The 22,443-nt window shown below is 37.9% G+C and overlaps 1 protein-coding gene across 1 annotated transcript in view; it reads left to right on the top strand.

Annotated features, from left to right (window-relative positions):
- SNRK (SNF related kinase) overlaps positions 1–22,443 on the top strand; it is a 53,241-nt gene that overhangs the window by 7,241 nt on the left and 23,557 nt on the right. The window contains exon 2 of the mRNA XM_063452231.1: positions 21,098–21,793. Within this exon, the coding sequence (XP_063308301.1) occupies positions 21,205–21,793 (589 nt within the window). The 5' untranslated portion in view covers positions 21,098–21,204. The remainder of the gene's footprint in view (positions 1–21,097; positions 21,794–22,443) is intronic.

The raw sequence follows: 22,443 nt of genomic DNA, 5'->3' as shown, positions 1-22,443 counted from the left end.
GGTGCAGTGCCACACGTCCGCATGATGGGGATACATTTTTCTGTTGAATTGTCCCTCACTTTCTTATAAGCATCATTACCACTTTTGCTTGTTGAAGTGTTCATGGAGCAAGTACCGCTTCCTAAAAATGCTCATAGTACAGAAGTATTTTAACTTGTTTGCTGGGGGTTAACTTCACCATTTGATAGGTGGCAACAGTCAGCAGTTCCAGGCATGCTGTGCAGAATTTGTACAATATTTGTAAGCGCGCGCACACACACAGCATGCTGAGGATGAACACACACCATTTACTCACTGGCATGAATAAACTTGTTGGTGTAGGACAGGGTTTGACACATTTGCTTGTGTTTTCGGAGCCAGGTTGTTGTATTTTGATTTTGTTGTTTTTAATGACCACCATAGTGCCAGGAAAACAATAGGGTCATTAGGTCCGCCCCAACCAAAATACAGTTCTTAAAAGGGACAATATAGTCCCACAGCTTATTTGTTCTGGTGTCTAGTCTGTCCCTGCAGACCTTTCAATGTAAACACTGACTTTTTAGAGAAGATGCAGTGCATTGCTGCCTAGTAATGCCTCTAGTGATAGCCAATAGAAGTGCTTCTTAGTCCAGTGCAGCACAGTGTGCAACACTTGTGTTCAGCATCGTCACGCTCTGCATGGAGGTGCTGAATGTTCCCCATAGAGATGCGTTGATTCAATTCATCTCTATGAAGAGATGCTGATTTGCGAGAGATCCTCCCAATGCTTTTGCAGTGGGGCCAGCCACGGAGAGACTGGCACAGCGTGGAAAAAAAGATGAGTAAAAACACATTTCCCATGCCATTGTCTGTAAGTAGATTTATAGACACACGGACACTGACAAAATACAGTTTAAAGGAACAACGCACACCCAAAAACAAAAATATAACTTTACAGTTTACAAGGATATTTAAAATCACCTACCTTGGTAAACAAATATGGGGATTGTTACACCATATGACCATATTGTGGTAAGCCTACCGTGACACAGTACCCCATTATTGGTGGGTCCTACACTAATTTTAGAGCTAACCCACCTCCTGCCTCTGTTCCCCCCTCAGCTGGCTGATGCAGGGATGCTGTGGGGCTGATTCTGCAGCCGCTGAACAGGCTGACAAACACCAAGGCAAGAATTTGTCGAGCACTAGTGTAGGATGTCTGTGCTGTTTGCTTGTGTGATATCCATTAACCTAAAGTTCTTTTAACCCCCTTAACGGCTTTCTATGCCGTCCCCATTTAAATGGGCTTTAAAGCCATTGCGGCGGCATAGAACGCCGTAACGGCTTAAGCCCCCAGGAGGTAAAATGTACTTACCTCCGCCGCGATCCTCTTCGGGAGGTCTGCCTGACAGCCCAGGCAGCCCTCCCAATGCAAATCAGGCCCCCGGGGGCCATGTGATCGCTCTCAAAGAGAGAGCCCCCCCCTCCTGCTGGTGGGAAATGTAAAAAAAAAAAATATAGAAACATGTTTAAAATAAATTGTGTGTGTGTGTGTATGTGTGTGTGTGTGTATATATATATATATATATATATATATATATATATATATATATATATATATACACACACACACTTATATGAACATTAAAATACACTAATGTATGACAAACCATATGATGTGTGTGTGTGTATGTGTATATATATATGTATTAAAATACACTTAGAATAACGTTACACACACATATATATATATATATATATATAACAATAATAAATAAAATAATTAAATAAAATATTTTAAAAAAATTTAAATTATATATATGTAATTTCATTCTAACTGTATTTTGTTATATATATATATATATATATATATATATATATGTATGTATAAACAAAATACAGTTAGAATGAAATTCTATATATAAATAACCGCAAATATATATAATTACATAACTACGTGTACACGTAGACTTTAAATACATATATGTATATATATTAAAATTCTATGTGTATATTTAACCCCTTAAAGGGACACTATAGTCACCTGAACAACTTTAGCTTAATGAAGTAGTTTTGGTGTATAGAACATGCCCCTGCAGCCTCACTGCTCAATCCTCTGCCATTTAGGAGTTAAATCCCTTTGTTTATGAACCCTAGTCACACCTCCCTGCATGTGACTTGCACAGCCTTCCATAAACACTTCCTGTAAAGAGAGCCCTATTTAGGCTTTCTTTATTGCAAGTTCTGTTTCATTAAGATTTTCTTATCCCCTTGCTAGACCCTGCAAGAGCCTCCTGTATGCGATTAAAGTTCAATTTAGAGATTGAGGTACAATTATTTAAGGTAAATTACATCTGTTAGAAAGTGAAACCAGGTTTTTTTTTTTTCATGCAGGCTCTGTCAATCATAGCCAGGGGAGGTGTGGCTAGGGCTGCATAAACAGAAACAAAGTGATTTAACTCCTAAATGACAGTGAATTGAGCAGTGAAATTGCAGGGGAATGATCGATACATTAAAACTGCTTTATTTAGCTAAAGTAATTAAGGTGACTATAGTGTTCCTTTTAAGGACCAAACTTCTAGAATAAAAGGGAACCATGACATGTCACACATGTCATGTTTCCTTAAGGGATTAAGTAATATTTTAACATAATTATGTGATTTAATAATTAAAATTTGACATGCCTGACAACCCAGGCAGAAAGTGCAGAGAATTTGAATTGCAAGCACTCTTTTTAACTCTGTAACTTTCCAAGACACCATAAAGCCTGTACATGGGGGGTACTGTTTTACTCGGGAGAATTCGCTGAACACAAACATTAGTGTTTCAAAATGGTAACACTATTGGTAACAATGATATTTTTAGTAAAAGTGAAGTTTTTTGCATTTTTCACGCACGAACAGCACTTTTACTGACAATATTATTGTTGTAATATGTTTTACTGTTTTAAAACACTTCTTTTTGTGTTCAGTGAAGTCTCCCAGGTATAACAGTACCCCCCATGTACAGTTTTTATGGTGTTTTGGAAAGTTAGAGAGTCAAAAATGGAATGTGCTATATTTGACCCTTTAACTTTGCAAAACACCGTAAAAAATGTTAATGGGGGCTACTGTTGTACTCGCGAGACTTTGCTGAATCCAAATGTGTCCTTTTTTTGCAGTAAAAGCTAACAGTATTATGACATTTACAGCTAAAATGTGGTGTGGAACTACAATTTTTAAAAAATGCATTTACATTTCTCAGTTTTTTTTTTTTACTTTATTCATAATAAATTTTCATGTATGAATAGTTCATGTGAAATTAAAGCCCTGTTTCTCCTGAACAAAATGATATATAAGTGTGGGTGCACTTAATATGAAAAAGGTGAATTACGGTTGAACAGACATATAGTGCAAATTCCAGTTTTTGTTTACATTTTGTTTTGATCAGAACGTGTGCTATTGACTCCGTCCTGAAGGGGTTAACAGACCACTCCGAACACCAAAATGATATCATGTCAGTTTAGTGATTATGGTGCCTAGAGGTCACTTGCACCTTTAAATTTTAAACTGCTGTTTAAATGTACACTGTAGTCCTTAAAACAGTTTAATCTCTTTGAATTGTTGTTCCTCCATTCAGTGTTAAACCATCTTAGAGTATTGTAACACTAAGGTCCCTGGCCACCTACAGTCTGACCCCTTCTGGATGTGTGGCTAAGACAGAAATTACACACTTCCTTGTAGTCATACTCTTCATACTGTTAGTTGGTGCTCTGGATAGACTAAAAGCTGTCAGCTGACACTCTCAACCAATCTTGGCTGACTATTGCTGCTCAGGCTCATTGGCTGACTATTGCTGCTTGGCTGACTATTGCTGCTCAGGCCTCATTAGCCAAAGCAGCACAGAGGGGATGGTCTGCTGGGAACGCTCATTTAGTTTTAAAACTGTTTAATGCTGAATAAAATTATAGCACCAGGGAATTCCAGACACTATAACCAGTTTGAGATGATGCAAATGCAATATCCCTTTAAGTGGTGTGTCCTAGGCACCAGTCTGATGGCTTCTTAGCCAGGTATAGACTGAAAGAAATATTAATATATGCGATGCATTTAGTCATAGGATGTTTTAATATTCTTCCCATCCATCTGTTTATTTTTATTTGTTTTTAAACTCCAATATCTCATCTGGCAAGGATTACTTAAAGGACCACTCTAGGCACCCAGACCACTTCAGCTTAATGAAGTGGTCTGGGTGCCAGGTCCAGCTAGGGTTAACTAATTGTTTTATAAACATAGCAGTTTCAGAGAAACTGCTATGTTTATCAATTAGTTAAGCCTTCCCCTATTTCCTCTAGTGGCTGTCTCACTGACAGCCGCTAGAGGCGCTTGCGTGATTCTCACTGTGAAAATCACAGTGAGAGCACGCAAGCGTCCATAGGAAAGCATTATGAATGCTTTCCTATGTGACCGGCTGAATGCGCGCGCAGCTCTTGCCGCGCGTGCGCATTCAGCCGACGGGGAGGAACGGAGGCAGAGAGGAGGAGGAGAGCTCCCCGCCCTGCGCTGGAAAAAGGTAAGTTTTACCCCTTTTCCCCTTTCCAGAGCCGGGCGGGAGGGGGTCCCTGAATGTGGGGGCACCCTCAGGGCACTCTAGTGCCAGGAAAACGAGTATGCTTTCCTGGCACTAGAGTGGTCCTTTAAATGAACACTATAGGGTCAGGAACACAAATATGTATTCTTGACCCTGTAGTTCTAAACCCACTGTTTAGGTGGCTCCCCCCCCCCAGCCCCCACAGTGAAAGTTTAAAACTCACCTTATTTACAGCGCTTCGCTGGCTCCGCCCCTTTGTGACATCATCAAAATGGCCAATTTTTTTTCAATCCAATGCTTTTGTTTGGGCAACATGTCAAAGCAAATGAAAGAAACAAATAGCAGCCACAGAATTTTTGGAACTTTGCTTCCCAACATGTTGTCAAATCCAGACTTCAAACATTGTTATGAATGTTATAAACAGAAATGTTTAACAGCAGATTTCAACCCTTTTATTGCATTATGAAGAGCAGATTGCCCCTTTTCTAGCTGTAGTGGTCTGGCCTTGTGGTTTTGATCAAAGGGGTTTCTAAAATTACTATGGATGCAGATGGAAATGAAGTTACTGAGGTGGATGAGTTCTGGAGTCTTTTTCTCAATGTCCTGCAGTGCCTATTTGAGATTCTATGACTGTGTAGAAAGGAGCGAGCAGGGGAGTACTATAGCCATCTGCTGCAACACTGGCCTGCAGCAATTCTGTCTTGCACAGCTGCAGAAGTCGTTATTGGATATTAACCTCTTCAGAAGAGAAAATCTTTCAACAGTGACAATGCAACCTCCTTTTTTGCCAGATAGAAAACATAGAATGTGACGGCAGATGAGAACCATTCGGCCCATCTAGTCTGCCTAATTTTTGAAATACTTTCATTAGTCCCTGACCTTATTTTATCGTTAGGATAGCCTTTTGCATATCCCACGCATGCTTAACCTCTACCACTACAGCTGGAAGGCTATTTATTCCATGCATCCACTACCCTCTCAGTAACGTAATACTTCCAGATATTATTTTTTTTAAACCTTTGGGCCCTCTAATTTAAGACTGTCCTCTCGTTGTGGTAGTTTTTCTTATTTTAAATATAGTCTCCTCCTTTACAGTGTTGATTCCCTTTATGTATTTAAATGTTTCTATCAGATGCCCCCCTGTCTCATCTTTCCTCAAAGCTATACATGCTAAGATCCTTCCACCTTTCCTGGTAAGTTTTTTTTTTTTTTTTTTTTTTTTATCCTGCAATCCATGAGCCAGTTTAGTAGCCCTTCTCTGAACTCTCTCTAAAGTATCAATATCCTTCTGGAAATACGGTCTCCAGTACTATGTACAATACTCCAAGTGAGGTCTCACCAGCACTTCTCTCTTTCTTCTGCTAATACTTCTCCCTATACAACCAAGCATTCTGCTAGCATTTCCTGCTGATCTATTACATTGTCTGCCTACCTTTAAGTCATCAGAAATAATCACCCCTAAATCCCTTTCCTCAGATGTTGAGGTTAGGACTCTATCAAATATTCTGTACTCTGCCCTTGGGTTTTTACATTCAAGATGCATTATCTTGCACTTAGTCACATTAAATGTCAGTTGCCACAACTCTGACCATATTTCTAGTTTACCTAAATCATTTGCTATTTGGCTTAGGGATCGACCGATTATCGGTCTGGCTGATCTTATCGGCCGATTTTCGGGAATATCGGTATCGGCCAATAGAGATACCGACATTGCTGATAATACATACCAGGACACAAGCCCGGCGGTTCCGGCGGGGGCCCCCAGCAAGCGCTTACTTACCTCCCCAGCAGCTCACAGGTCACGAGATTTACACTGGGGAGCTGCTGGCAAGGTAAGTAAGTGCTTGCTGCAGGCTCCCACTGTACTTTCCATGCCACTGGACCACCAGGGAATGCTATATCCCACCCTTCACTGGCCAGGTAACATGCAGGGAGGGGGGGGACTAAACAATTTTGTATTAAATATTTGATTTTTTTTTTTTAAATGCCCCCTCCCCCCAAATTACGTACCTACAGAAATACACACACTACACAAATACACTGCATTATATACACACTACACAAACACACTGCATTATATACACACTACACAAACACGCACACCACACACACTCTGCATTCACTTTACGCACACACTGCATGCGTTATATACAGTTGCAAGAAAAAGTATGTGAACCCTTTGGAATGATATGGATTTCTGCACAAATTGGTCATAAAATGTGATCTGATCATCATCTAAGTCACAACACTAGACAATCACAGTCTGCTTAAACTAATAACACACAAAGAATGAAATGTTGCCATGTTTTTATTGAACACACCATGTAAACATTCACAGTGCAGGTGGAAAAAGTATATGAACCCTTGGATTTAATAACTGGTTGAACCTCCTTTGGCAGCAATAACTTCAACCAAACGTTTCCTGTAGTTGCAGATCAGACGTGCACAACGGTCAGGAGTAATTCTTGACCATTCCTCTTTAAAGAACTGTTTCAGTTCAGCAATATTCTTGGGATGTCTGGTGTGAATTGCTTTCTTGAGGTCATGCAACAGCATCTCAATCAGGTTGAGGTCAGGACTCTGCCTGGGCCACTTCAGAAGGCGTATTTTCTTCTGTTTAAGCCATTCTGTTGTTGATTTACTTCTATGCTTTGGGTCATTGTCCTGTTGCAACACCCATCTTCTGTTGAGCTTCAGCTGGTAGACAGATGGCCTTAAGTTCTCCTGCAAAATGTCTTGATAAACTTGGGAATTCATTTTTCCTTCTATGATAGCAATCCGTCCAGGCCCTGACGCAGCAAAGCAGCCCCAAACCATGATGCCCCCACCACCATACTTCACAGTTTGGATGAGGTTTTGATGTTGGTGTGCTGTGCCTCTTTTTCGCCACACATAGTGTTGTGTGTTTCTTCCAAACAACTCAACTTTGGTTTCATCTGTCCACAGAATATTTTGCCAGTACTGCTGTGGAACATCCAGGTGCTCTTGTGCAAACTGTAAACGTGCAGCAATGTTTTGTTTGGACAGCAGTGGCTTTCTCTGTGGTATCCTCCCATGAAATCCATTCTTGTTTAGTGTTTTACGTATTGCAGATTCCCTAACAGGGATGTTAGCATTTGCCGGTGACTTTTGTAAGTCTTTAGCTGACACTCTAGGATTCTTCTTCACCTCATTGAGCAGTCTGCGCTGTGCTCTTGCAGTCATCTTTACATGACTGCCACTCCTAGGGAGAGTAGCAGCAGTGCTGAACTTTCTCCATTTATAGACAATTTGTCTTACCGTGGACTGATGAACAGCAAGGCTTTTGGAGATACTTTTATAACCCTTTCCAGCTTTTATGCAAGTCAACAATTCTTAATCGTAGGTCTTCTGAGAGCTCTTTTGTGTGAGGCATCATTCACATCAGGCAATGCTTCTTGTGAAAAGCAAACCCAGAACGGGGGTGTGTGTGTGTTGTGCTTTTTTTTTTATTTTTTATAGGGCAGGGCAGCTGTAACCAACACCTCCAATCGCATCTCATTGATTGGACTCCAGTTGGCTGACCTCTCACTCCAATTAGCTCTTGGAGATGCCATTAGTTTAGGGGTTCACATACTTTTTCCACCTGCACTGTGAATGTTTACATGGTGTGTTCAATAAAAACATGGCAACATTTCATTCTTTGTGTGTTATTAGTTTAAGCAGACTGTGATTGTCTATTGTTGTGACTTAGATGATGATCAGATCACATTTTATGACCAATTTGTGCAGAAATCCAGATCATTCCAAAGGGTTCACATACTTTTTCTTGCAACTGTACACACTGCATCCACTACACACACTGCATCCACTACACGTGGCATGTATATTTTGTGCATATACCTTTTAGAAATAGTTTTATTTTTTTCAATATGGTAAATGTACAGAATATCGGTAAGCTATCGGCCTGAAAGTTCACAGATTATCGGTATCTGCTCTAAAGAAAATCATTATCGGTCGATCCCTAATTTGGCTTATACCTCCTGGAACATCAACCCTGTTACATATCTTAATATCAGCAGCAAAAAGACATACCTTACCATCAAGACCTTCTGCAATATCATTAATAAAAACATTAAAGAGAGTACAGATCCCTGAGGTACCCCACTGGTGACAAGCCAATGCTTCGAATATACTCCATTGACTACAACCTTCTGTTGCCTGTCACTCAGCATGTGTATGGGGCTATTCAAAGCTAGGGAAATAAGAAATATATGGCATAGTGCAATACTGTATATATTATAATTGGATATATGAGCAAGTGACAAATGCTCGCTCACACTTTGACATCCCAAGAAGTGCCTTCAGAAATATACTTGGTGTGTCTTCTTTGCTTCAAATACTTGGTAAATGTGAGTCTCAATCAAAGTAAATCAGTCCAACGCGTTAATTCCCTGTTAGGGACTTCCTCAGGGACAATCTTTAACAAAGATGATGATGATGAATAAAAATACATACAAACCTAGTTACAAACATCCCCTAATATATACCACCCCCAATCAGTCCCAATCTAAAGAAAATCAATATCGGTCGATCCCTAATTTGGCATATACCTCCTGGAACATCAACCCTGTTACATATATTAATATCAGCAGCAAAAAGACATACCTTACCATCAAGACCTTCTGCAATATCATTAATAAAAACATTAAAGAGAGTACAGATCCCTGAGGTACCCCACTGGTGACAAGCCAATGCTTCGAATATACTCCATTGACTAAAACCTTCTGTTGCCTGTCACTCAGCAACTGCCTTACCCATTCAACAATATTGGAATCCAATCTTAAAGATTGCAGTTTATTGATAAGCCTTATGTGTGCAACAGTGTCAAAAGCCTTACTGAAATCTAGGTAAGCAATGTCTACTGCACCACCCTGATCTATTATTTTAGTTACCCAATCAAGTAAACCCATGTTGTCTCTGATCTTGAAATTTATGGGATTTTAGATGTTCAACAATCCTATCCTTTAACATGGTTTCCATTGCTTTCCCCACTACTGAAAGGCTAAATTTCTTGTGAATGGGCACACAATTTGCTAACTTCCAATCTTCTGGGACTACTCCTGTTAACAATGATTGGTTAAATAAATCTGTTAATGGTTTTGCTAGTACACCACTAAGCTCTTTTACTAAATGCTAACTTTTTGGTTTTTACTATTTTGGCCACATCTGTGGAGTACCACAGTGGTTTCTTTAAATTTTTGCTTTTACTGTCAAGCCTAATACAATTTTCTGTTTCCTTCAGCAGTGCAACTTTTAAATAATCCCATTTCTCTTGGACCCCCTTTAAATTGCTCCAGTCTGATAATGACTCCTTTACACATATTCTAATTTTAGAAAAGTCTTTTTTTTCTGAAGTCTAAAACTTTTGTTTTTGTGTGGTGTGACTCAGCCACTGTTCTTATATTAAACCACACTGACTGATGATCACTGGATCCTAAACTTTCACCTACAGTGATATCTGATACCAAATCTCCATTTGTTAACACTAAATCTAGTATGGCCTCTTTTACGAGTTGGCTCCTCCAACGACTTGTTTTAGAGACCATCCCAGTAGGGAGTTTAGAATGTGTGCTCCTGGCACAAGCGGCTATTTTGGTTTTCCAATTCATATCAGGAAGATTAAAGTCACCCATGATGATAACTTCCCTCTTTTAGCTATTTCCTCAACTAGTAGATTATCTAACTCTTCTATTTGTCCTGTGGGCCTATAAATCACACCTACATGAGTTACTGTGTGATTACTAAATTCTAACGTAACCCAAACGGACTCTATCTTCGCCTCACTAATTTTTATTAGGCTGTATTTTATGCTATCCTTTACATACAGGGCCACTCCTCCCCCTTTCTTGCCTTCCCGGTCTTTTTCATATAAAGAGTACCCTGGTATTGCTATGTCCAAGTAATTTTTCTCATTATACCATGTCTCAGTAACCGCGACTAAATCTACACTATCAGTTGCCATTATTGCCACAAGTTCATGGATCTTATTCCCTAAACTGCGAGCATTTGTAGACATGACTCTAAGGACAAGGAAAACGAGAGAAATCTCAATGTATCCTTCCTGGTAAAATATTTTATAAATAGATTTGTAGAATGTGGTCTATTTAGTCTACATGAATTCCTATATTGTACAAGAGATGATGCCATCTATAAAATTTCAAAAATTAATACAATCTATGTAGTTTTATTTATTTATTTTTTTCTATCTTTTCACTATGTGGTTTTGACAAGCTTTACACTGCCAATACTTGTAGGATACATATCTGTTCTTATTTCCCATTAGACACTTTACACATTCTCCCAACCAAAGAATCTTATGTAATGACACAAGGCATTCTGTCTAAAGTCAGAAAAATAAGTCCCTTGTGTAGATGGTGCAGAGTTCACTTGAACTCAGGCCTCTGCTGTTTGTTAATTACCCTGACTAGTTTAGCAAACTCTGTGGACTGTGCTTGGGGAGATTCTTGTAGTCAATATTTTGCTGTTTCAAGTCTGTATTTGATCATATGAAGCAAACTTCTAAATACGATTTTTCATTTTCTTTATCAACCAGGCTATATGTGCTCTCTAAATGTAGCTTTAGATTTGATTCCACAAGCATTGTTTGTTTTATTGTATTAAATGTTAAGTATTCTCCAAAGGAGGATCGGTATTTGATACTTGGTTGTGCAGAAGTCACAACCAGAGCCTCATGATGAAAGGGGTACTCCAAGAATCATGACCACTTCAGTGATTTGATGTAGTCATAGTGTCTGGAGTCCGTATTGACATTCTGCACGTACAGAGATTACCCCCTTGGCTGCCAGAGATGTTACATCACCTTTAGCAGTGTCATTACTTGGCTCAAAACAAAGTTCAGAGCTGGCTAATGTCAATTCTGTGCAAAATTGGCATCTGACATCAGGCAAGGGGGCATCCAGCTTCAGGGTAACTTTGACTCCGTGATGGAAAGGAGCTGAGGTTTAGGTGTTATTTATTGTAAAGTTTGGAACTATGAAAACACTGTTTTTTGGTTGGATTAACCCTTTAAGATTAGTCGATGAGGATACGGTTAATGACCGTAGAATTTTAATAAAACTTAAACCATCCAACTCGGGTATATCTGCCATCATTTATAAAAAAAAAAAAAAAAATGTTTTTTGAGGGGAATGAAGAAGGTTAAGTTTTTGCCCATTGTTTGTAATCATTAAACCGAAGTCATACTGTTATGTAATCTTAAAACACATGAGTCTGTTCATGTCCTGCCCTGTTTAGTTTGCCAACTGTTATGTTGATGGTAATGATGCTCATCCAGGCTTGATGAGCATCATTAGTCATTGCAGTGTATGTGCCAGATATTGCATAATCCCATTGCCAGTTTTACCATTCTACATAACTACTTAAGCCTATACGTGAGGTTGAGGCAAACAATATGCCTACAAAATAGCAATCTGACAAAGAAAGGTTAAACCTACCTAACCCAGTGGCTGCTAACCTTGGAATCTCACATCCTTGATGTTCCCATGATTCTTAGCCAGACATAAACTCTAGGGTTCTTTATTATACGTTTACAAAGGCAGTGACTGCATTAACCCCTTAAGGACCAAACTTCTGGAATAAAAGGGAATCATGACATGTCTCACATGTCCTGTGTCCTTAAGGACACTGGACATGCGTGACATGTCATGATTCCCTTTTATTCCAGAAGTTTGGTCATGTGTGACATGTCATGATTCCCTTTTATTCCAGAAGTTTGGTCATGTGTGACATGTCATGATTCCCTTTTATTCCAGAAGTTTGGTCATGTGTGACATGTCATGATTCCCTTTTATTCCAGAAGTTTGGTCCTTAAGGGGTTAAGATATATCTGAATGATGCAAAAGGAGATCTTTCAAAGATTTTACACTTCATATCAGGATTTCCCATCAAAACTTACCGGTACATGTATGTGAGCTATTAAATATGTCTTTAATTGTTAAATTGATACCTATTTGTGGCAAATTTGCATCTATTAGTTTCATTTTAATGCTAGGCTTTTCAGGCATGCCTTAGATACATCAGAATGTCTTCTTCTGAAAATGAATGGCTTTCTGTTCTACTTTGTGCCTGTGTTACACATGGCATGTAAATAATGTATCTTGCATCTGTAGGTTTTACACTGAAATAGTCAGCCCATGTGGCTATATTGCGAACTCCTCCCCTTTACAAACATAACACTTCTAACCACACCCATTTTCTATGGAAACCACTCCACCCCCAACCCAGGTCACATGTCACCAATTTCCTACAGTGCCATATATGTGCCCAGCTTCCCAGTGCCGCCTGTCCCCATACAGCTCCCCAGTGCCTTTTTTGTCTCAATATAGCTAATTAGTGCCATCTTGGTCTCAAATTATCTTTGTCCCCATCTTAGCAGTGCCATTCTTGTGCCCAAATCACTGTCCAGTGTCATTGTTGTCCCAAAATTGCTAATCAAGTGACATTTCTCTACGTCAGAGAGCTTGTCAGTTGGTAGTGTTTTTGTATGAACTGTGTGTAAGCTGGGTTTATCTTGCAGAGAGTCAATGTATTTGGAATGCAGAAATGTATTTATCGATGAGTGTGAATTCAAATGAATATTTGTGTTTATATTAATGTGTACAGATGCAGTTATTGAATATTTGTATGAAATGTGTTATGTGCAAGAATGTATTTGTAAGACGTGTGTATATTTGTATGTATGCGTGTCCTTCACTGGACGTTATTGTGTGTGCATGCATTGTTTTTTTTTCAACAGCTGTCTGCTAGGAGAGCCAGGAGCTCCTGCTTAGGAGCTTACTTTACTTTCCTAAGCCATGACCTGTTGAGCTCATCATAGTTACATAGTTACATAGCTGAAAAGAGACTTGCGTCCAAGTTCAGCCTTCCTCACATATGCTTTTGCTGTTAATCCAAAAGAAGGCAAAAAACCCAGTCTGAAGCGCTTCCAATTTTGCAACAAACTAGGAAAACATTCCTTCTTGACCCCAAAATAGCAGTCAGATGTCTCATTGGATCAAGCAGCTATTACCCCACTAATTAGAAATTATATCCCTGTATGTTATCTTTTTTGCAAGTATTTATCCAATTGCAGTTTAAACATCTGTATAGACTCTGACCAAACCACCTCTTCATGCAATGAATTCCATATCCTTATTGCTCTTACTGTAAAAAACCTTTTCTTTGACTTAGATGAAATCTCCTTTCTTCAAGCCTAAATGTGTGACCTCGTGTCCTATGTATAGCCCTGTTTATGAATAGATTTACAGATAATGGTTTGTACTGGCCCCGAATATATTTGTATAATGTTATCATATCCCCTCTCAGGCGCCGTTTTTCCAAACTGAAGAGATTTACATTTTTAAACCTTTCTTCATAACTAAAATGTTCCATTCCTTTTATCAATTTTGTAGCTCGTCTCTGCGCTCTTTCCAGTGCCATGATATCCTTCTTTAGAACAGGTGCCCAAAATTGCACAGCATATTCAAGGTGTGGTCTTACCAGCGATTTATAAAGAGGCAAAATTATATTTTCATCTCGAATTTATGCCCTTATTTATACATGACAAAACCTTACTGGCCTTAGCAACGGCAGATTGACATTGCATATTGCTACCCAATTTGTTGTCTATAACAATTCCCAAATCCTTCTCGTGTGTGGTTATCCCTATTATTCACTACCATTTAGGGTGTAAATTGCTTGTGCATTCTTAACCCCGAAGTGCATAACTTTGCATTTTTCTAAGTTAAATGTCATCAAATGATCACACTCAGCCAATGAGCTGAGCTGTGCACTGCTGGGCTTAGCACAATGTAGTAAGCTTCTAGTATAGGTGAGGTGTGGAGCAGCATCTGGTGGACACCATTATGCCCCCTTTCCTCCTGTGCACAGCTGATGGGAAGAGGCTCCCAGCACATCGCATATAAAAAGTTCAACATTGGGATGCTCTAAGCAATCTTTGTACCATAAACATTCCAGCATGCTTAAGTGGAGTGTAGTGCTTGGAGTTTTCCATTAAAAAACAGGAGATCCGCTGCTAGCATGTGAAAGTCTGATTTTAACAGTATTTTATATTTTGTGAATGTTCTTGATCCCAAGTAAATGTGTATGTGCCTAACGTGTTTCTAAAGACTTTAGCAATCTGTTCTCTAGAAAATATGTTGTAAACGTGTGCATTGGTAATTTAAATAACTCTTTATGGATCAATGAAAGAGTTCCCTTTTTTTTTTTTTTTTCGAGCACATCTCCCAAATGACGCAAATGAAGTGTTTTGTAGCAGAACATATCCTTAGAAAACAGGTTTTCAAATATTTATGTAGCGACACAAAAGTTTATAACTTCACTTATCATAACAAGCTTGGTTTATAGTTGTTGACAGATTTTAGACTTGCAAAATGTTAGATGTGAATAGGCTGAAGAATGGGAAAAAAAATGTAAAGACCGTAAGTTCGTTTGTGCAGGGCCGTCTCAACAGTTTATTCCTGTATTGTCCATCTTGTCTTGTTGCACCTAGTTTGTCCACCTGTAGTACAGTTCTATCTTGTATATTGGTGTATATATGTACATACAGTTGTAATCAAAATTACTTTCAGCTGCTTGCAATGAACAAATCAAACAAAAGCAATTGAAATAGCTCAACACAAACTATGCTTCAACAAATGCTTTCATTTCCCCAAATTGGACTGAAAAGGCAACTTTTATAAAAAAAAATATTTATTTTTTTCCTGAAAAGGATTACTTTAACCCCTTAAGGACTGGACTTTTTTTGCGATGTTGTACATTTGCGACCAGGCATCTTTTTGACACTTTTGTGGTGTTTGTGTTTAGCTGTAATTTTCCGCTCTCTCATTTACTGTTCCCATACAAATTATATATTGTTTTTTTCAGGACAAAGGGGGCTTTCTTTACATACCATTATTTATATAATCTCATCTAATTTAATTTAAAAAAAATGAAAAAATATGATGAAAAATTGAAAAAAATACACGTTTTTTGAATTTTATGTGAAAAATCTTTTACTCATCTACAAAAGCGAATGAAAAAAACTGCTAAATAGATTCAAAATGTTGTCCTGAGTTCAAAAATACCCAGTGTTTACATGCTTTTTGCTTTTTTTTTTGCATGTTATAGGGCTATAAGTACAAGTAGGATATTGCGGTTTCAAAACATAAATTTTTAAAATGTATCAATAGTGACATTGTAACACTGTTATCTGTCATAAATTGCTAAATAACACCCCACATGTACATATTTTTTAAAAAGTAGACAACCCAGGGTATTCAATATGGGGTATGTCCAGACTTTTTTAGTAGCCACTTAGTCGCAAACACTGGCCAAAGTTAGCGTTCATATTTGTTTGTGTGTGAAAAAAGTAAAAAACTAAATTGAACGCTAATTTTGGCCAGTGTTTGTGACTAAGTGGTTACTAAAAACGACTGGACTTACCCCATTTGCAATACCTTGGGTTGTCTTCTTTTGCAAATGGTATGCCATCATGGGGGTAATTCTCATTCCTGGGCTACCATACGCTCTCAAAGGCAACGTAACCAACCTGGCCATTTTCAATGTAAAAATATTTGACCTATATATTTGACCCTGTAACTTTCAAAAACGCTATAAAACCTGTACATGGGGGGTCCTGTTCTACTCAGGAGACTTTGCTGAACACAAATATTAGTGTTTCAAAACTGGAAAATGTATCACAACAATTATATCTTCAGTAAAAGTGCTGTTTGTGTGTGAAAAATGCAAAAAAAGTCACTTTCACTGACAATATCATCGCTGTGATATGTTTTACTGTTTTGAATCACTAATATTTGTGTTCAGCGAAGTCTCCCGAGTAAAACAGTACCCCCCATGTACATGTTTTAGGGTGTCGTAGAACGTTACAGGGTAAAATACAGTGATAGCAAATTAAATTCTCTGGTCTTTCGGCCTGGGTTGGCAGGCAGGTCCCTTAAATTGCAATCAATAAAATAACTTAATTATGTAAAAATATTACCTAAATACGCACGTAGAATTTAAATATATATGCATATTTATATATTTGAAGTCTACGTGTATATTTATATAATTATTTATGTAATTTTGTATATGGACATATGAATAGTTCGCATTCTTTTTATTTATTTAAATATACATAGATATATATACAATTTCATTCTAAGTGTATTTTAATATAAATATATATATTAATATCAAAATAGTTAGAATAAAATTTCGTATAGATATATAATTTTTTTTCAATTTTTTATTATTATTTTTAATTTTTTTAATTTAATTTAAATTATTTATTATTCGTATTTTATAATAATATATATACAATATATATAGTTATTATATATATTATATATATACGTGTGCAAATTAATTATAAGTGTATTTTTATATTAATATATGTACATATTAATATAAAAATACACTTAGCATGACATTATATATATATGATATATAGACATATATTATATAGGTATAATATATGTCTATATATCATATATATACACATATATAATAATATATTTTTTTTTTATTAACTATAACTTTAAATTTTTTTATGATTTTACACTGGCAGGGAGACTGCCTGTCAGCACAGACAGTCCCCCTGCAGGCAGAGACTAGGACACCTATTGTGACCATGTGGTCGCCCTGTTGGGCGATCACATGGCCCCAGGGGTCCTAAACCGCCATGGGGAGACTGTCTGGGCTGCAGGCAGTCTCCCCACACCGGGAGCACCGCCGATCGCCGCCGGGGGAACGACGGCGATCGGGTAAGTAAATTTTAAATTTAGGACGGTTCAGGACCGTCGTCGGTCGGCAACGCAAAAATGCCGATGACGGTCCTGAACCGTCCTGCGTCCTCAAGGGGTTAAAAAAAATCTGTACTCCATATGAGCAAAACAAAAAACCCTTTACGTAATCTGTACCTTGGTTACATTAAACATTCACGGTATATATTTTGCCTTTGTATAATCTTCAATCATGTATATCTGATAACACTCCCCTGTATGTGTATACATAGAAACAACTAAATATACAAATAAATGCAGTGTGGATTGTTTGCATCTTTGAACTCAGTGGACAGACTTCATTGGTGTTTGAAGAACGATGTGAATGTAAAAATAGCAGTTAAACAAGATGGTGTGAATTGTTTAGTCAGTTATGCATTGTGTGAGCAGCCCGCAAACTTTTACCCTATGTGTTTCAGTTTGTAACCATCTATTTAACCTTTTCAATCCCATGCATCAGTCTACTCCTATAACTCTTATTCAATGTTTAGTACACTTTTTAATGGTAGCCTGGCACCAAAACCACTGCGTGTTGTGATTTTGGTGGTAATACCCTGTCCCTGCTGTCTGACAAATATAAACATTTTTGTCTGAGGAATGGCAATGTTTGTATTTGTAATAAAGGATACTTTTCATGGCTGTCAGACAGCCTCTAGAGACACTACCTCATCAAGATTATCAATATTTCAAAGTCTTCATGTTATCATTGCTGAAGCATTGGATTTAAAGTAACTCTAAACACCAGAATCACTACAGCTTAATGTAGTGGTTTTGGTGCAAATAGCCTGTCCCTGCAATTTTTAAATTTGTAAAGATTACTTTTTCTGTAAAAAGGCAGTGTTTTTCATCGTCTCTTAGAACACCTGTTATGGCTGTCCTTCAGGTGACCATTAGAGCTGCTTCTGTTTACAATTCATCTTGATTATATCTGTCAATTCAAATGGTTTCCATAGGAAAGCTTTGAGAGGCAAATGCACATGCTTGTCTGATCACTGCACCTGTCAGATGGTCTCTATGAGGTCATCTGATTGAAATAGCAGAGTTTTACTCTGGTATTTCAGAGGAAGCGCTTATCACTATAGGCATTTATGCCATGTAATGTAAACATTGCAGGGTTAAAACTAAAAGGACATTGCACCCAGATCACTTCATTGTGATGAAGTGGCCTGGGTGCCTGTACTATCTCTTTAATCAGTGCAATGGAGACATCTTTCTAAAGAAGTTTTTCACAAACTTTAAGATCTATTATATTACATTTGAAGATTGTTCACCGAGCTAATTCTGTCTGTAATTTAGGTCTCTGTCTAAAAAGATAGAAGAAATTGAGTGATACTTTTCTATGGAATAAATGAGGAGGACCCTAGCTTGCTTCACATAAAGTCTTCAGTTAGTCTTGGTATTAACAGTAAAACAGACAGTGCACTGGCAGCAAAAGTATTTTAACTCTCGTTCTATAGAATCAAACATTAAAATAGATATTTAGAGTCCTAGTTTCATTGAAAGTGCTGCAGCTCCAAAAATGCAACAGGATATTGATATAAACTAATACTGTTACTTTTGGTGCATGTATGTATTAAACAAAAAAAGTATCAATTTGTTAGATTTTTGTTTCTGTACACAATCCCTTGCAATAATTGTCTGGAGGATTATTTAAAATATTTATAGAACTGCCCAGGGCATCGTTGCTGCGCTGCTATGTGTGACGTCCCCCAGCTTCCTTTCTCTGTCACCTGAGGGATTACATGTTTATTGCTTGAGAAGGAATACATAACCCAGTGTGTGATCCTAAAAGGTGCTAAGCAGCATTGATGCATGAAACATAATAATGGTGTTTAATCCTTCATGGCATTAAAGGGACACTATAGTCACCAGAACAACTACAGCTTAATGTAGTTGCTCTGGTGAGTATAATCATTGTATGCAGGCATTTTCATGCAAACACTGCCTTTTTAGAGAAAAGGCAGTGTTTACATTTCCCCTAGGGACACCTCCAATTGGCCACTTCTCAGATGGCCACTGGAGGTGCATCCTGGGGCAGTGCTGCACAGTAGGCAGCACTGCCGTTCCGCATCTTCACACCCTGCATGGGGACGCTGAATTTTCCTCATAGAGATGCTTTGATTTAATGTATCTCTATGAGGAGGTGCTGATTGGACAAAATATGTTTGGCCCCACCCCATGCCGATTTTAGCCAATCCAATGCTTTCCCATGGGAAAGCATTGGATTGGCTAAAAATTGTCAATTCGGATGTCACGAAGGGGGCGGGGCCAGCGACGGGCGACCCACGCGGCACTGGAAATAAGATTTTATTCACTTTTAAGGGGGGCAAGCAACCTAAATGGTGGGTTTTGCATTATAGGGTCGGGAATATAGGTTTGTGATCCTGTAAGAAGTGTTGGTAGGTAGTAGTGGTGCAAACGTATAACTGATAAATTGATAATTCAAGACATTGGGCTCAGGTGTCTACTTGGGCAAGGCACTGCGTGACCAGGTGTACACTTCTTTTCATGGCTTCAGTGTTCTTAAAATCTAGTTGTTGGATAGACTAATAGTGTTGGGGATGCCAGATCAATGTAATGCTCTCATACTTGGTTAGAAGTGTAAAAACAGTGACCGTTGTTACATTTAACATATTGCATTACTCTAAACAGTTGAGCAAGGATTAAGTCATATCCCATTCTGTTATGACATACTCTGCACGTCATTAGTCAGTAAGTTTTAAATAGGTTTTGTTTTTTCTTTTTTCTTTTTCTTTGCTAAACTACTGTTGAATTGAAATTCAGATTTCAAAATTAAGGTCAATAAATATTGTTAATAGAAATTTGGCCCTTTGCAGTTCAGTTTTCAGTTTGCCAAAATGTATTTTCTAAAGTAATTATTCTTCACAAACTTTGTAAAGTTACTTCTATGCATTTTATTAAAAATGTGCTTAAATGTTTTTCATTCTGATTAAGAGGGGACTATAAAACTCGTGGCTTATGTAGCTTGGGGAAATATACACATTGTTCTGTTAAAATCAGGGCTTAAAATTTAAAGGAGAACTGTCACATCAACACTAACAATAATGATCATTTAATCAATTAATGAAGAAAAATAGATTAATTGGTAAATTAAGTGTATGTAAAATTAATTTTAAAAATAGAGAAACCTATCCCTACTTTTAGTATATAACTGGTTCCTTCTGCCATGTATGCATGCACCTTGGGTTAGACAGTGTTTGAAAATAAAGTCTATATGGTCTTCCCTGCTTCACATTGCAGTGGCATCATCTGACTGACTGTCAAATTCAAAAACTGTCTGACCTAAGATGCATGTACATGGCTGAAGGAACCTGTTATATACCTCAGGTAGGAATGAGTTTTTCTAATATAGTAGATTTTTTTTTTTTAATTTTTTGGTTAAATGAAGTATATTAAAGAAAAACAATTTCCTTTTCAAAGTTGATGAAAGGACTAATATATTAGTGTTGAGGTGACTGTTTGTTTTTCTTTTAAAGTTCTGCTCTACTAGCCAGGCCTTAAGAGTTATTTGCCACTGCAAGTCTGGAGAATTCATAGCACATTAAACAAGGTGACTTTCTTCTTGCCAGGGCTGAATTTCTAGTAGCGAGTGGAAATTTTGAGCCCTGGTTAAAATGCTGTGTGGTGCAGCATGGCTCTAAAACCTATTAAACTCTCCTGTGATTGCTTGACCATTACCTATTTTTAGAATAAATTTAAGATTTGTATTCAAATTATCTCATGTCAAACTATTTCTTGTCTTACAGGCATTTCTTATCAACAGTGAAAATGCATTTCTTACTTGCATTGGAAATTCAATTATGAAAGAAACCTGACAGCCAGAGCTTCAGGAAACTTTTCTACTTGGTACAGCATGGCAGGTTTCAAAAGAGGATATGATGGGAAGATAGCTGGACTTTATGACCTGGATAAAACCTTGGGTCGGGGACACTTTGCTGTTGTCAAACTTGCTCGCCATGTCTTCACTGGTGAAAAGGTAGCTGTTAAGGTCATCGACAAGACCAAACTAGACTCTCTGGCCACAGGGCATCTTTTCCAAGAAGTTAGATGCATGAAACTGGTGCAACACCCCAATATAGTTCGCTTGTATGAAGTCATTGATACACAGACCAAATTGTATTTAATCTTGGAACTTGGTGATGGAGGTGATATGTATGATTACATAATGAAGCATGAAGAAGGTCTCAGCGAGGATTTGGCCAAAAAATACTTTGCTCAGATCGTTCATGCAATATCTTACTGCCATAAATTGCATGTTGTGCATAGAGATCTGAAACCAGAGAATGTGGTCTTCTTTGAAAAGCAGGGTCTTGTGAAATTGACAGATTTTGGCTTTAGCAACAAGTTCCAGCCTGGGAAAAAGCTAACAACAAGCTGTGGATCGCTTGCTTATTCTGCACCAGAGATACTGCTTGGAGATGAGTACGATGCTCCCGCAGTAGGTATGTATATTCATTTTATAACCAATTTGTTGTATATCTAGGATTTTTGGCACGCTGCATTGTTAATGCTCCAGTTGAACAGGAAAATATTTTATTTAATGGGATAACCTTAAATTTATATCTCTATCTCTAATCAGAATTCTAATTATCTCAAGCTACTGTTATTGTGCCTATCTGGGAAATATCATTAGCTTGAAGCCTGCAAAGTATGTTTGAATCGAAGGGCTTGCTAGATGCAGGTTTATTCACTTATCTGGGATGTGTGGATAATTTGTGAATGACACCACCAGAAAGTAACTAGACTGGTTGTCTGACAGCCAGGAGATATAAGAAGATTAATTTATACAAGTACTAATTGCTATTGAAATCTGAACTTTTTGTATAAAGAAGAAAAAAAAAAGACACACTCGTCACACACAAAGCACTTGGGAAGCTAAGTGCTTTAGGGGTCTGTGGTGTCACTTTTAGCAATCTAAGCTGCCTTGGACAAAACATTATTGGCTAACCTGGTGAAATACAGTAGACTACTCTCTCTATACACCAGGGGTGCCCAAACGGTAGATCCCTAGATGTTGTTGTACAACTACAACTCCCAGGATGTTTTTCATGCTTTTAGAATGACAAAGAATCATGGAAGTTGTAGTTTTAGA

Source organism: Pelobates fuscus, chromosome 4 (genome assembly GCF_036172605.1).
Source record: "Pelobates fuscus isolate aPelFus1 chromosome 4, aPelFus1.pri, whole genome shotgun sequence".
Classification (NCBI taxonomy): Eukaryota; Metazoa; Chordata; class Amphibia; order Anura; family Pelobatidae; genus Pelobates; species Pelobates fuscus.
Note: the sequence above shows the minus strand (reverse complement) of the source record. Positions and strands in the feature narration are given on the sequence as shown.